Source organism: Nycticebus coucang, chromosome 18 (genome assembly GCF_027406575.1).
Source record: "Nycticebus coucang isolate mNycCou1 chromosome 18, mNycCou1.pri, whole genome shotgun sequence".
Classification (NCBI taxonomy): Eukaryota; Metazoa; Chordata; class Mammalia; order Primates; family Lorisidae; genus Nycticebus; species Nycticebus coucang.
In genome coordinates this window covers 53793542-53809625 of record NC_069797.1, presented here as the reverse complement: position 1 = coordinate 53809625, position 16084 = coordinate 53793542, and the positions used below count along the sequence as shown (strand labels likewise).

The 16084-nt window shown below is 54.2% G+C and overlaps 2 protein-coding genes across 5 annotated transcripts; both read right to left on the bottom strand.

Annotated features, from left to right (window-relative positions):
- Positions 1-82: 82 nt before the first annotated feature.
- Positions 83-4246, bottom strand: SCRN2 (secernin 2). Of its 4 annotated transcripts, none has more exons than XM_053568498.1 (8): positions 4107-4246; positions 3522-3695; positions 3036-3217; positions 1795-1994; positions 1158-1373; positions 891-1059; positions 613-793; positions 83-378 (listed from the first exon to the last, which is right to left on the bottom strand). In XM_053568498.1, the coding sequence occupies exons 2-8, from the start codon at positions 3693-3695 to the stop codon at positions 220-222; spliced, it is 1281 nt and encodes a 426-aa protein (XP_053424473.1). In that variant the 5' UTR covers positions 4107-4246; the 3' UTR covers positions 83-219. The 4 variants fall into 4 exon arrangements, with proteins under 4 accessions (XP_053424473.1, XP_053424475.1, XP_053424474.1 ...); XM_053568500.1 differs by having other exon boundaries at positions 891-1056; XM_053568499.1 differs by lacking the exon at positions 4107-4246 and adding an exon at positions 3775-4059.
- Positions 4247-8717: 4471 nt separating this feature from the next.
- On the bottom strand, positions 8718-14186 carry SP6 (Sp6 transcription factor). The gene is made up of 2 exons (XM_053568497.1): positions 13944-14186; positions 8718-11562 (listed from the first exon to the last, which is right to left on the bottom strand). The coding sequence occupies exon 2, from the start codon at positions 11507-11509 to the stop codon at positions 10379-10381; it is 1131 nt and encodes a 376-aa protein (XP_053424472.1). The 5' UTR covers positions 11510-11562; positions 13944-14186; the 3' UTR covers positions 8718-10378.
- Positions 14187-16084: the final 1898 nt, after the last annotated feature.

Here is a 16084-nt window from a genome sequence, read left to right as displayed (position 1 = left end):
AGCCCCACAGCCAGTGCAGGGCTGCCTTTTGCCCTTGCTTGGCTTTTCCACCCACACTGGATTTGGGATCCAGTTCACTGAGTCAGGAAATAAATCACATTTATTAAGGTAAAGGCCAAGCTGGCCACTCAGAACATGGCTGAGGGGAATGAAGGGATTCTTTGATCCTACTAGCCCAGCTCCAGGCAGTTGTTCCAGGGCCCTGGAAGAGCTGGGTCCTTAGGCGTACACCTGGCTCTCCCTCTCCACAAAGGTCTGGAAGAGGCAGCCCAGTTCTTGGAGAGCTGAGGCCGGCTTGCCAACCAGCAGCCCCTGAACAGCCTCCAGGCCTTCCTGCTCCAGATCCTGCTGTTTCTGCCGGAGCTGCTGCCCCCTTTCCTGCAGGGAAAAGCCAGGACACGTGTTACAGGACAGCCTTCCCTCAGGATGAAGTGGGCCTGCCTGTCACCTTGCAGGAGAAAGCAGGGACCTCCCAACATTGTCTTGGGCAGACTGGCTTTGAAGGGAGGGACTCTTCTCTGGCTCTGGAGTCTTGCCTCCACTTCCAGCTCCCCTCATATTTCCAGAGTCCCATTGGAGTGGGGGAAGGATAGTGACATTCCCTAGGGTTACCTGATCAGTCTCCATCAGCCCCAGGGCCACCTGGTGTCTACAGTAGAGGGTGTGCCGGCGATCCACCTCAGTCTGGAATCGGGGCAGGGTCCGAACAGGGTCCTGTGCTCCAAAAGTAGGGGACAGCACCTGGGGGGCCTGGGCCACCCCCACCCCGAAGATAAAAGGTTTGAACACTGACCTAGTGGGACACAAATGGAAGGGCTGAGGTGTATCACATCCTCTCATCATCCCTGCAGTGTACCCTCCCCAGCCTTCCTCATCCTCATCCATATCACCTGGATGGGTCTGGTGTGGCAGTGAGGAAATGCACACAGGGCTGTGTGGGGTCCTGGGGCAGGATGGACACCATGCTGGCTGTGGTGCGGAAGCCTCCAGAGTCCATACAGATGCCACTCTCCTTGTCCCTGAGGATGCCCATCATCACTTCTGCTGTGATACCCCCTGCTGGAGAGGGGAGGGTGACGGCCCTGGGCAGAAGGGGAGGCCACAGGAGGGGAAGCACCCAGAGGGAAGAGCAGCTGCACTGCTAGCTGCTCACTGACCTGACTGTTGCTGCAGTAGCTCCCGCCCAGCCTGGAATCGGGCCTTGGCAGCCTCCATGCGCACAGGCTGCCGGGTCAAGGAGAAGACCTGAGCAAAGTCAAAGGCGCCCTGGCCATGCCACCAGCCCTCGGCCTGGGCATGGCTCCGAAGCTCAGGGTGTTCAGCCGAGATGTCTGTGCCAATGCTCAGCTGATTGGAGATGTTGCGGACCCCCTCTGTGGAGGGAGTTGGGGGGGAGTCATTCATTTATCATTAAGCAGCTATTCTGTGCCAGGCGCTGGGCTAGGAGTTGGAAACATGATGGTGAAGGAACAACCTGCCCTTATGGAGCCTACAGTGTGGTGGGGGAGACAGACAAAATAATCACAGAGATAAATGTAAGCTTGCAACCATGGTGAGTACACACAAGGTAGAAATGTGATCACTCAGATAAGTCCAGGAAGGCTTCACAGAGGAAGTGGCAGGCTGAAGCATGAGGAGAACTTAATCTAGATAAAAGGGGAAGAGAATTCCTGAAGTTCCCATCTCCTTGGATGTCCCAAGGCTTGCTCCTGGGTCAAGACCATCTCTCCCACCTCCCAAGGCAGGCAAAGGCGGAACACCTCCGGTAGGCAGACCCCAGCCTGGGACCCTCACTCTCAATCCTCTGTGCAGCCCAGAGCCTTCCAGCTGTCTCCAGGACCCATGCTTCAGTGCGGTCAGCCAGCAGGAAAGTGTTATGGTAGCAGAATGGTGCAGGGTCTTCCTGGCAGCTGCCCCCCTGCCCATAGCGCTCCAGCAAGTCTGTGATCACACGCAAGGCTTCCTTGGAGGAGCTGCTCCGCTCTAAAGCCAGCCTGGTGAAGAAAGGGTCAGGTGACAAGGGGACAGGGGTATAAAGTGGCCGGTGGCCGGTGGCAGGTGCTCCAGTGGAAAGAAGAGGCCCAGAAAGGTTTAATGACAGATTCAAATAACACAGCAAATTCTCTAGCATTGATTGTACTAAACATAATTATGCCGGTGGTTTTCTTTTTTTTTTTGGCCAGGGCTGGGTTTGAACCCACCACCTCTGGCATATGGGACTGGCGCCCTACTCCTTGAGCCACAGGCGCCGCCCATGCTGGTGGTTTTCAAACTATGTTCTCAGGGTCTCATGAAAAGGCCTGAAACAGTCTCAGAGAAGGAAGTGCCCTGAGCCCTCAACCCCTCTCCAATCAAAGCTATACCACTATTATAAATTTCAAAAATCAGGACTCTACATGAGATTGAGATTTTTTTTTATTTATTTTTTGAGACAGAGTCTCACTCTGGTATGCAGGCTAGAGTGCCATGGTGTCAGCCTAGCTCACAGCAACCTTAAACTCCTGGGCTCAAGTGATCCTACCACTTCAGTCTCTGGAGTAGCTGAAACTAGATGTATCAGCCACCATGCCTGGCTAATTTTTCTATTTTTAGTAGAGCCAGGGTCTCACTCTTACTCAGGCTGGTCTTGAACTCCTGAGCTCAAGGGATCCTCCCTCCATGGCCTCCCAGAGTGGTAGAATTACAGGTGTGAGCCACTGTGCCTGGCTTACGTGAGGGTTCAAATGAAAAAAGAAAAAATTTACATCTATTGAAAAAAATTTTAAACTGCTGGTCTATTTCTGAGCCAGGAGAGGCCCAAAGATTCCTGCATTTGAAGGCTCCTTATCAGACTGTGGTGATGAGACCCAGAGAAAGGAGAGGCAGGGCAGTTTCCCTGGTGAGAGCTAAGAGGAAGAAGCCCAGTGGACCAAGTTGGGGAAGGGGAAGATGAGGCCAGGTCATCCCGTTTTGCAGATGATGAAACTGAGGTCTGCTAAGTTTCAGCCTCCTGATTTCCAGTGTGTCAGGGGGTTGAGGGAGGGCAGAGTCCACACCTGAGGAGGTCCATGCCCAGCAGGGCTTCTTCCTCTCCAACTGGCTCCTTGGTCCACACAGCCTCGTTGCCAATGCAGACACCATGCTCGTTAGCACCCATCTCAGCTCCCCACAGCCAAGAAGGGCGGCTCATAATCACAGCATGCGTATTTGGCACCTGTTCCACCTCAATATAGGTGCACTACAGGTAAGGGAGGAGAAAGGAAGGGTCCACTCAGAAAGGGGGTAGTACCTACAACATGCTGGCACTTTGCCCATCGCCTTACATGTCCTTCTGAGGAAGGTCTTATTCCCACTTTACAGATGAGGAAACTGAGGTCCACAGAGGCTAAGTAATCAGCTCAAGGTCCGGGTTGGTAGGCGTGAAGCTCAACCTCTTTCCATTACCACTGGCAGCCTCCCACGCATGAGGAGAAGAGGAAAGAGGTCTCAAAAGAATGCCTAGATCGGCCACCTTTTCCAGCACCCCATAAGGCCTAACCCACCTGGAGTCGGCTCCCAGGGGTATGCGTGCCTGCTGGTACAAACACCACCTCCTGAACTTCGTCCCGCGGTCGGTCTGAATTCTTGGCAAAGATCACAGCTGGGATGGCTGAGGCCGGGGGCACGGAGACAAAGCAGTCGCAGGAACATGGGGCGTCAGAGCTCGACGCTGCCATCTGTGGAGAGGTGGGGAGTGACTCTTCTCTCCCTCCCCACCTCTCCATAATCCCGGCTCAGCTGCGGTGAGCTCCCTACCCTAACACACGCAAGGAAGAGGCTGCCTTCGCCTCCGGGACGCCCAGCACCGGACGCAGTGCACAAACGTAGGCACCCATTGTCCCCAAGCTCCAGGCTCGGGAGTCAGCCAGGGGGTGCAGACAATGCAAACTATGAGAGTCCGGCCCCTACTCAAGAGTCCTGGCCCTCGGGGCAGTAATCTTACGACTGTCTCCCGTGCTATCCAACCCCTCTCCAAGAGTATCACGATCCTGCGCATGCCCAGATAACCGCCCCTCTCCACTCCTCGCGTCCCCAGTACTGTTCACCCTCTCTCCCCACAAGACCCCCAGCTTGACCCCGGGCGCTACCTCCTCCGCTTCAGGTCAGATTCGTCCCACTGGCAGAGGCTCCCAGGTGACCTGGAAGACCTTCGGCCTAGGGGGCGGAACTGGAACGGAGCACTTGCACTTCTGCCGTTTTCCACCAGGGCGCGCGCTGGCACCATTTCTACCCCTGCGCCTCTTTCGGGTCTGTTAAAGGCTGGGATGAATCCGCGGGAGTCACTGTGCAGAGCTGGATCTGGAGCTGCGAATGGAAAGAAGCCCTCAGTGAAAAGAGATTTGTCAGAGAGCAGAGATTGGTGGTGCATCTGGAGATTAAAAAAGAACCTCAACGATCTGAGTCCTGGCTTGAATCTCAAAGACACAATCCCAGGGTAGCAGTAGCCAGGGGAACAAATTACATATGTATATAGCAGAGTGAAGGCAAGCCAGAAGGCGTAGGGATAGCTTAAGTTAATGCATTTTTTTAAAGGCACATATGCACAAAACTCATATGATCCCGTAAAGCCTATTCTGCCTCACAGTGCTTACACTCACAGGAAGATAGCTTTAAAAGACGATTTAGACATTTCTAGTTCAGGGCGGCGCCTGTGGCTCAGTCGGTAAGGCACCGGCCCCATATACGGAGGGTGGCGGGTTCAGACCTGGCCCCGGCTGAACTGCAACCAAAAAATAGCTGGGCATTGTGGCGGGCGCCTGTAGTCCCAGCTACTCGGGAGGCTGAGGCAAGAGAATCGCTTAAGCCCAGGAGTTGGAGATTGCTGTGAGCTGTATGATGCCATGGCACTCTACCGAGTGCCATAAAGTGAAACTGTCTCTACAAAAAAAAAAGACATTTCTAGTTCAAAGATATGGCTCTAGGGCCAGGTGCGGTGGCTTATGCCTGTAATCCTAGCACTCTGAGAGCATTGCCTGAGCTCACAGGTTCAAGATCAGCCTGAGCCAGAGCCAGACACCCACCCAACCCCCGCCGTCTAAAAATAGCTGGGAGTTGTGGCGCACTTGTAATCCCAATTACTTGGGAGGCTGAGGCAAGAGAATCGCTTGAGCCCGAGTTTGGGGTTGCTGTGAGCTGTGACTCCATCGCGCTCTACCCAGGGTGATAAAGTGAGACCCTGTCTCAAAAAAAAAAAAAAAGGTGGTTCTTTTACAATATAGTGAAACTGAAACAGCAAAGGAGTCTTGGCCAAAGGGGGCACACAGATGTGGAGATGGGCTCTGATCCCTAACGTTCTGGTTTCAAATTCATTTTCCTCCATAACCAGCATTTAAGCAGATGCATCTCTTTTGCTCTGTGGAGATTGCATTGAATCTATAAGTTGCTTTGGGTAGTGTGGACGTTTTGGCAATATTGATTCTTTTAATCTATGAGCACAAAATGTCTTTAATTTTTTTTTTCATCAACGTCTTGCTATTTTCAGGGTATAGATCTTTTGCCTCATTGGTTAAATTTATTCCTAAATATTTTTGGTAGCTATTGTAAATGGGATAGTTTTCTTGATTTCTTTTTCAGGTCGTTCATTGTTCGTATAGAGGAACGCTACTGATTTTTATACATTGACTTTGTATTCTGTGCTTACTAGTTGTAACAGTTTGTTGGAGGAGTTTGGTTTCAAGGATTCTTTCAAACCTACACTGCTAAGAGGCTGAGTAGTCAGGCACACCAGGGGAGATGAAGACTTCTTCTGGCGCAGTGTTGCAGTGTCGGGAGGGGTTGGGAGGTTGCCCATGGATGTCATTCCAGAAGCAAACGTCAAGGCTGTGTGAATGTGCCGGCAAACATGGGCATGCAAAGCAGCCTGCAGGAAAGGTGGGTCACCTCCTGCACTTTTCCCGATTGCACGCTGTGGGTTAGGAGCAGGCAGGAGGAGAGGTGTGGAGAGGCTGCCCCAGGCAGCAGCTCCCAGGCTGCCTTTTTCGGTCATTTTCCCATTTCTTATTTCATTCTCCCACCCTAGAGGGATTCTTCTTCCCACTTCCCAGGAAAGGAGATGGTCAGAGAGGTCACCCAGAAAGCCAGCCCTGATTTCTCTCCAGATCTTCCTGCCTAGGCGCCACATCTGAGGGGTCAAAAGTGGCCTTGGGCTCTGTCAGGGGGACCAGGCCAGCCAGGCAGCATTGCAAGCAAGGAAGCAAGCGTCAGAGCCCCACCAAAGGCCCCCGCTAAGAATGCAGGTCAGCGGGAGGGAGGAGCTGAAAGGGGAGGAGGGGTGGCCCCAGCCCTGCCCAGACAGGCCCAGCCAGACCCGCAGCTGCCCTCCTGTCCCTGGGGCAGCCATGGCGGGGGAGGAGAGCGCTCACTAGGTTCCTGGGGTCTAACTACCCCAGAACCAAAAAGACAAAAGAAGCACCTGCAGGAGTGGAGCCGGAAAGAGATCCCAGGAAAACACACACCTGTCCCTCCTCCTCCCAGCCTTCTAAATTCAGGAGCAAATGGACACAAACAATTGGCCCTCAAACCAGTCTGGATCCCTCTATAAAGCCCTAAATTATTTTCATGCCCTCATCCCAAGTTGGACTTAAACTTTGTGCCCCCCCAAGCACCCACACACGGCCACACACATACCACACAGGCACACACACGTACACACACACACAGATGCACCACACACACATGCGCCCACACACGCATGCACCCACACTCCCAGAATCTCCCAAACAAGTGATTGGATAGGCTGACCTGAACATCAGATTTGGCTTTGAAAAATTGGGGGTGGAATTTCCCATGAGGGGAAAATAATAATTTTGGCAAAAAAGGTAGAACAGAAAGGTGAAAGAACACAATAACCTACCCCTGCTCCTTTGGAGCCAAAAACTGATCCTCTATTAAATGTCTTAGCTTTGAAGCTCTGGAGTCATGAGGTTTTTATGAATTAGGCACCAACGATGTGCCAGGCATGGGGAGGCCTGGGAAAATGTGTACAGATGGGTATTTCTGCATTTCTCTGAGGGCAGACACATGATGGTCCAGTGCGGGTATGTTTGTGCACACCACAGTGGTTGTGTAACTGTGGCAGGTCTCTAGCTGTGAGTTGTAGCAGGAGCCTTTCCCTCATACTTTCCAGCTGGGCGGGAGCCCATCAGATATCTCTGATGCCTTTCATCGCCTTGTCCCTGATAAGGATCATCCTGGGTGAAGAAATCACAGCCAGTCACCCCCACCAAAGGGATGGACTGACATGCACACCCCCACGGGGTAGGGTGAGGAAGCCAAGAGGCTAAGGGAGGTGTTTTTAGCAGAAGAGGGGACAGAAGGGGCTTAAATGAGGAGGGAGAACCTTCTCATCTCCACAGGTGAAGACCAGGAAAGGACAGCCCAGCCATCAACCTAAAGGAAACATGCCCCCACCTTCTGTAGCAACCACCTCTGGGAAGGGTCAGACCCTGGGCCCCAGCTCTCCAACCCCATGGAGGTGAGGATTCCCAAGGACTGCAGCACTGAAGTGTCTGCCCCACTCTGCAACCCAGACCTGGTCCTCACTGTTCAGGGGCACTGAGTTTAAAAGGAAACAGAGCTGGAACACAAATGAAGCACAATGTGGTTGATGACTTTATTATTGCATAAAAACACAGGCTGTTTCTTCTTCCTCCTCCTCCCCCCCAAAGTGGGTTCACAGCAGTTAAAGAAAAAAAAAATTCCTACATTTTCCTCTAGGGGGGCTGCCTAGAAAGGCAGGTAGCCAAGCAACCTAGACCTATAAGAGAGGGGATCAGAAGAAAATCTATCCAAAGCCCCCAATGCATACCTTAGAACTTGGGGCTCTTATGGGGGGAATATCCATGTCCTCCCACCACCAACACCCACTTGGGAGTTCCCCATAAAGTGGCCACTGGAAAAGAGTGTCTTAGTGGCACCAGGAGGGGGTGGCTGGTTTCGATGGGTGGAGGAGAAAGGCATCCCACACCCACAGTGCCCTCCCTCTCTGTCCCCCTCTACCTGGCCAGTCAACCTGCAGGCATTGTCAACTCTCCTCCTGCCCCCTCACCCTCTCAGCAAGGAAAGGGACCTTTGGCTGGGTTAACAGGAAGCAGGGAAGAGAGGGAGACTAAAGAAAGAACATTACCTCTTAAAATACCCCAGGCTAATGAGGCCCTCAGGGAAAGTCACTCCTGTCCCTTTTAAGGAGGGCCCCTTTCTACACCAACACATATTCCCATCCAGATCCCAGCCCTGGCTTCCCTTGTAGCTCCTAGAACTTGGACTGGGCTCCAGCATCCCCAAGGAGGAAGAGATGCTGTGGGCCTAGGCCCCAGGACCTTGGACGGGTGAACAAGATGGGGTCTCCCTGGCCGGAGACCCCAGGCTCAGTAGAGAAACATACACACACAGGTACACACAACACGCACACATACATGACCTAATATTAAATAAAATACCCTTTGTTTATAACTTAAAAATCAATACACAGCTAATCCCTGCAGAGGGCTCTGAGTAAAGAAAGGGAACAAGGGGAGGGAGAGGGATCAGAGGCCTTGCCCTTGAGACTGGGAAAGCCCCCCCCCCCCCAAATCCAGGGGCCTGTGGCCTACCAGACCCTTTCTCACATTCACTTCTTTCCCCTCTGCCTGGCTCCAGCCTCTGCCGGGCTTCTCCCCTCCTCTGTTCCTCCCTCCCAATCTCATGATCATAATCAATATGTACTTCTAGCATCTAAAGGAGAAGGGAATGGGGACAGCTTCCTGGATGTCACCTCGGAAGGCACAACCCCCTCCAGTGGGAGAACAACTCCTTCTTAAGGAGGGGGAAGATTCCCCTATACAGCAGTTCTCAACCTGAGGGTTGCGACCCATAGGAACTGTATTAAAGGGTCGCGGCATTAGGAAGGTTGAGAACCACTGCAAGATGGGGAGGAAGGAGCCTCTACCACAAGGGCAAGGCTTGCGGATGTGAGGCAAAGGCAAATATCATACTGAAGCAGGACTGATGGTTAGGAGATGCCCAGGGAGGGGGCAGAGTCCTCCACTCTCAGTGGGAACTGCTGGAGTTCCCTCTTTTGGGACATGCATAATCTGGCCCCCCCATCCCAAATAATCCTTTTCCTTCCATCCCCAAAGGAAAGGCAACTGATGGGAACATAGGGTAAGGGATTACATCAACTCTACAGCTGGGGCCGGGCGTGGCAGCTCACGCCTGTAATTCTAACACTGGGGAGGCCAAAGCAGATGAATTGCCTGAGTTCATGAATTTGAGACCAGCGTGAGCCGGAGCGAGACTTCATCTCTGAAAACATAACCGTCTGTTGTGGCGGGCACCTGTAGTCACAGCTACTTGGGAGGTTGAGGCAAGAGAATATCTTAAGCCCAAGAGTTTGAGGTTGCAGTGGGCTGTGACTCCACGGCACTCTACCAAGGGTGACAAAGTGAGACCCTGTCTAAAAAAAAAAAAATCTACAGCTAGGGCTTCTGGCTGCCTTGAAAACCTACCTAGGGTACTAGATAGGGAGTGTGGGCCACTGGACTTCAGTTTTTATAATGACCAGGAGTTAAGACGGAATCAGAATTGGAAAGGGAAGGGGCTAGTTAGTTCTTTCCATTCCCTCACCAAATCCGTTTCTCTCCTTTTAGCAAGAGACTTCCCCACTCATCCCCAACACACAAACACAGCTAACTCTGCCCTCCACCCCACAGCCCTGGCTGTGACACTGTCAGAGATTCCAGTCCTCTTCCCCTCTTCCTTCATGGCTCCATCAGACTGGTCAGAAAGGGTTAATAAAGGAGGTGCATCAAAGGAATTATTTTTACAGCAACAACCTTCCAAGGCAGATAGAGACACCCCCCCGCCAAGGAAGACCCCCAGCCTTCTCCACCCCATGTCAGCTCCCTCCGGAAGCCCTAGGGGCAGAAGCGTTTTATGGGGGATGAAAGAGACCCAGGCCACAGGGCGGCTCCGGAGGCGCTTTTATGTTCCGGTTCCCAGGGCTAGAGACGTGTCCAGACAGCTACCCCCAGCGCCCCGACCGGCCCCACTCCTCTTGGCTCCTCTAGCCTGTCCCCTCCACCCTCCAGCTGCGGTAGGGGTAATCTACCCTAATCCCCCACCCAGAGGCAAGTGAAATAGTGAGGAAGGGGAGAACTGAGGGGCACACGCAGCTTCTCCCGGCCCAAACAGCCAAACGCGTTCTGTCCAGCCCCAGAAAACTAACCCTCTCCTAGCGCCTCATCTCTCTCTCCCCGCACCATTTCCCCCCTCCTTAATAAATAACCACCTTCCCCTTTTACTCAAGTCGTCCCCCAAGGATGTCAGACCTGGGGGCTCTAACCCAGTGCCCCCAGATCAGCATGGAGGCAGCACCAGGAGCTCAGTTGGAGGGAGCCACGCTGCCCTCGGGCTCCCGTTTGCCTTTGCCCCCCGGGGGCTCCACTGTGCAGCTGGCCTTGCCCTCGCCCGAGGCCAAGCCGGCAGCCTCCTCTTTGGCGCCCTCGTGGGTTTTCATGTGCTTGGCCAGGTGGTCGCTGCGCATGAAGACCCGGCTGCAGACTGCACAGGGGAACTTCTTGGTGCCGGTGTGGGTCTGGAGGTGGCGCTGCAGCTCATCCGAGCGCGTGAAGCGCTTGCCACAGAAGAGCCAGTTGCATACGAAGGGACGGTCGCCGCTGTGCCAGCGAAGATGTGCCTTCAGGTGCGATGTCTTGGCATAGGCTTTCCCGCAGCCCGGGATGTGGCAGTTGTGCAAATGCTTCTTCTTGCCCCCATCAGGCCCACACGGAGCCCCCAGTCGCTCCGCCTCCAGACAATTGGGGCAGCGACATACGGTCTGGCCTGAGCTGCGGGGCACTGACCGCCGGGAGCCTTTGGGCCGGGCCGCCGTGTCCAGACTTGAATCCAGCCCTTGCGACTCCGAGGCCGCCGCTTCCAAGGCTTTAGCCCCGTCTGGCGGCCCCAGAAGATGTTGCCCTCCAGCGGGTGGGAGGAGGTGGTGAGGATGCGGGTGGGGAGGCGGGGCACAAAGCTGGTGGTCTCCGACATAGCCCCCCAAGCCCGCCTGAAGAGCCCCCGGGTGGCCAGGTGAAGTTAGCGCGCTCTGCGTGTGTGGGAGATCCATCCAGCTAGTGCCCGGATGAAGGTCCCACCACGAGCCGTCCTCGGTGCCTGGGTGTGTTGGCCGGAACCATGATTCGTAATGGTGTGACATGTCCGGCTGCAGGAGCTTGGAAAAGGGTCCCGGGGCCAAGGGACTGTCGCTTTCTAGGTCCTCGCAGGTTATCCGCGAGGATGCCCCCGGCAGCTCATAGCCCTGTGAGAAATCCACCTCCGGGCCCAGCGGGAGGCTCTGCAGCTCTCCAGGCTGCAGCGGGGAGGGATAGTCCCCGGCCTCCGGGCTCGTATGGCCCTGGTATGTTTGGAGAGGCTGCAGGTCAAGCCGCGGTGGGGAGGCGTGAGGCGCGTCCGTATGCTGGCTGCCCAGAGAGCCGCAGACAGCGGTTAGCATTGCCGGGATAAGGGGTGGGGAACAGGGACGGTCAGGGGCACCTCAGATGGTACCTAAAGGAGGCAAAGAAGAGAAGTAAGGAAAGTAATCAGCTCACTTTCTCTCCTAACCCAGATCCCCTCCTCTCTGGCCCCCAGGTGAAAAAGAGGGATGCACCTCTGGGTGGGGACTAAAGAGAATTTGGGAGTGCTAGGAAGGCAGAGGATGATGGAGGTCAACATTTATCTGGTGATCCCTCCCATAAGACCCAGGTCATGAGCTCAGCGTCTGTAGCTCAAGCGGTTAAGGCTCCAGCCACATACACCAAAGATGGAGGGTTCGAATCCAGCCCAGGCCTGCCAAACAACAATGACAACTATAACCCCTCAAAAGTAGCCGGCGTTGTGGCAGGCGCCTGTGTCCCAGCTACTTGGGAGGTTGAGGCAAGACAATCGCTTAAGCCCAAGAGTTGGAGGTTGCTGTGAGCTGTGACACCAGAGTACTCTACTCAGAGCAACAGCTTGAGATTATGTCTCAAAAAAAAAAAAAAAAAGACCCAACCCAGGTTATCCCTAGAATTGGGCTGCTCCAAGGCTGGTAAATCAGATACCTCTACAATGCAGTGGTAGAACTATCCCCAGCTCAGCTGTCCAGGCCAGCACAAGGGGCAGAGGCCTTTCCCCTTGCATACCTGCTCCCAGCTCACATGGAAGCTCTACTAAACCCATCTCAGGACCTCACCTTAAGTCTGGATACAGATACGGACAGGGGGAGGGGATGGTCTGTTTTTAAAATCCAAAGCTTGAGATGACCTGCCCTTCAGAAGCCCAAGGCAGGTCCTGAGTTTTTGAAGAAAGAGTTCTCATGCAATCACTTGAGGCACTTCCAGAGGAAAATCATTTCACCTCTCTTCCCTACTCCCCCCAGCTGGCTGCTGCCTGGCCTGATTGCATTCTCCTCACCAAACCCACTCCCACACATGGTCCCCACCCCTTTCCCTCAGGCAGGAACTTCACCTCCCTGGGGTGCAGCTGCAATGCTAGTTTCTGGGGGAGTTCTCTCTACCAGAGAAAGCCAAGTCCCCTTCTCTCTCCTGACCCACACAGGTGCTGGCCAACTCTTGGGTTGCTACCCATGCCCTTCTCCATGATAGGGAGACCTAGATATGAAGCTAGGAAGAGGTAGGAAGCCAAAGAAGAGCTTGCCAGCGAGCTGAAAAAGATACAATTGCCACCCCCTTAATGGATGCAGGGTCGGAGTGGGGGAAGAGGAGGGCAACAAGAGAAGCCATAATTACAGAACTTAAGAATAAGAATCACCCAAAGAGATTATACAAGGGGATGCATCCCAGGCGTGTGTAATAGTTGCTGTGATTTTAAGATGCAGCCAATTGTTGAGAACCCCTGCTCCCTGCCAACCTTCTTATTCTAAAGAGGAAACAAACTGAATTTGGAGCAATGACTTGACAAGGATGTCTGTTTTATTCACTCAACAAATAAGGTGCTGCATAGGGCCTCCTTGAACCAAGTCTCCAAACTCCTGGTCCTAGTCTCTTTCCCTAAACCATTAGGTACTAAATACCCCCACCTCTTTCTCCACCATATATTCTTCTCACCACCTCTTCCTAAGGCCTGGGAGCCCTGGGGCTTGTCCCCGAGGTGAGTTTGTATCCCTGAGCTTCCTCTGATGATGGGGGAGGAAGTCAGTGATTCAGGTCAGGGTCTTTTCCTACCCTCAGCAGGGTTCAGCTGACCCTTACCACCTCCTGCCTCTGGGACCAGGGAGGTGGCACTGGTAGTCTGGGGGAGGAAGGGAGAGGAGGACTGGGGCGCCTGCTCTACTCCAGCGGCCTCACCACAAGAAAGGAACAGGGTGAAGCGGCAGGAATGGAGCCTCCGGCCGGGGCGGGGCAGCCCGGGAGGGGCTGGGCGGGAGCAGCGAGGCTCGGGACCCTAATAACTTTGGCGCCTGGGAACTGCCCCAGGGGGTGGAGGTGGGGAAGCTAGCATGACCCAGACTCCAGAGCGGCCACTCCAAAACTAGAGAGCCCTAGCCTGGGATGCATTGTCTTGCTACCAAGGAGAGCGGGGCGCACACCCAAGGCTTCCCTCTCCTCAACGCAGGAAGGCGAGTACAGACACCCTGATGTCCCTTCCCACTGCTGCCTTTCCGCGCCGCTGGCACTCAGGTGGTCGGGACTTCTGTACTCCCAATTCTCAAGGTTCCAGTCCTCCGGTTGTCCCAGTTGCTCCAGTTTCCCCAGTTTCCGGCCTCCTTAGTCCCTCCAGTCTCTCCCGTTCGCCTGGTTTTCCCTTCGTCGGGGATCTAAAGCCTTTGGATCTTTTAGAACCACCCCCCTCCCAAGGCCACCGGAGGCTGCGGTTCGTTCTGAGCGCGTTTCTCCGACAGTATCTCCGTAGCGCGCACCCGGGGCTCCCCGGACCCGGGGTCCTACCTGGAAGTTGCGCTCTGGCTCCCGGCTCTGCTGGCTGGTGCGCTACAGACAGGCGCTCATCGGCCCTGCGCGCTGGCTATCCAGAGGCAAAGGGCCCGAGTCCAGGGCGATCCAGACCCGGCGGCGGGCAGCCGCTGAGGAGGCTGTGGGAGCCGGCAGGAGGGCGGAGGGCGGGCGGGAGCCAGCCAGGGAGCGAGCGAGCGAGCGAGGACAGCCAGCTACACCCGTGACTCACCTCGCTCTCTGCCTTCATCCTCTCCTCAGCGCTGGTTTTTCCCCGAACTCACAGCCCCGCCCACCTCACCTGCGGCCGCCTTTAACCCTTGCGGGCTCTGCGGGACCGGAGGCCCAGCCCGGCGAGGGGGTGGGGTGGAGGAGGGATGGCTAACTAGGCCGCATTCCGTCCACTTGTTCGCTCCTCCCTTGTCCCTTCCACTCCCTGTGCTAGAGGTCCGGGCCCAGCGATTGCCAGGGTCTGAGACGCCCCGTGGAGTAGAAAACTGCACTCGAGCTGGCTGGGTGTAGCAGGGGTCGCAGGACTGAGGCCCCAGGGAATGGAGGAGGGGGCGGGTGCTAGAGGTGAGACTGAGCCACCTTTAGTTGGCAACTCTTAGGTTGCCTCGACAGCCCTCTCCCACCCGTCCCGGCGGGGCAGCTCTGTCCTGGAACTAAGGGGAAAGAAGGAAATAGAATTGAGCTCCTAGTACGTGTCTAGTCCACCTCCAGACCTAGACCACGAGAAATTTGTTTTGGCTGCCCTCCTTCACCGCTTCTCTCCACCAACCATTCTCCCCCGTCCTCTCCCCTCTCGCTTTCCAGTTCTCCCTCTCTGACTTTCTGGGTGACCGTCTCTTTTCCTCCCTACCCTCAATGTCCCCCATCCCTGGCCGGTATCTGCTTGACCCTACTCGTCTCCCAGGGCCCCGCAGCTCTCACCACACCTCCCCTTAGATAGCAACCCCAGTGCTTCCTAAATCCAGTTCTCAAATCCGCCTCTCCCCTTTCTCTCCGTCCTGGAGCTGCTCAGCCTATGCCTGACACCCTCACCCGGGCATGCCCAGTTCTGAAGTTTGGGCAGGCACCTGGATGACCCTGAGAAGGGACACTTCTTGAAAGAATTGAGGTACTCCTTGCCACTACTCCTTTCCAAGTCTCACCTGAGTATTTCAACCCAAGGTTCTTAATGTTGGAGAAGGGTCATGGATTCCTTTGAGAAAAACAAATGCACACACACAATGCAACATTCTGGTAAAATTTACAGTGCTCACTTATAAACTGTCAAGATCCGGATCAGTCCAGATCTCAGACCCACCCGCTAAGCATGGTCAATGGGGTCCACTCCTCACACTTTCCTGGCCTTGGCACTGAGGTTGCCCGGTGGTTCCTTCCCTGTGGGCATCTTCCCCTGCCAGCACGTTTACCTCTGGAGATGGCCCTTTTTTTGCAGAGGAATTCAGATCAATTTCTCTATTTCTGTCCTGGGGGGGGGTGGCTTCCTCTCTGCTCTTTGCCATTGGCAGTTTAAAATTTCATTTTTGTCTTTACAGTGGATTGGTACAACTGAAATGGAATTTGAGCTGAGTTAATCTCACCTTTAGACCCGCTATCCCACACCCCATTAGTTTACCTGTCTTGTGGTCCAGTTTGGTACACACTCTAAGCATGACTTTATTTATTTATTTATTTATTTATTTTTGAGACAGAGTCTCACTCTGTTGACCTGGGTCGAATGCTATCGTGTCATAGTACACACCAGCCTCAAACTCTTGGGCTCAGGTGAGCCACCGCACCCGACCTAGGCATGACTTTAAAACTGCTAAACTCACCTGTAATCTTAGCACTCTGGGAGGCCGAGGCAGGTGGATTGCCTGAGCTCACAGGTTCAAGAACAGCCTGAGCCCCATCTTTAAAATAGCTGAGTGCTGTGGCAGATGCCTGTAGTCCCAGCTACTTGGGAGGCTGAGGGAAGAGAGTCGCTTGAGTCCAAGAGTTTGAGGTTGCTGTGAGCCATGATGCCATAGCACTCTACTGAGGTCACAAAGTGAGACTCTGTCTTAAAAAAATAAAATAAAATAAAATAAAATAAAATAAAATAAAATAAAATAAAACTGCTAAACTGAGTCCACAAACCATGAAAAAAT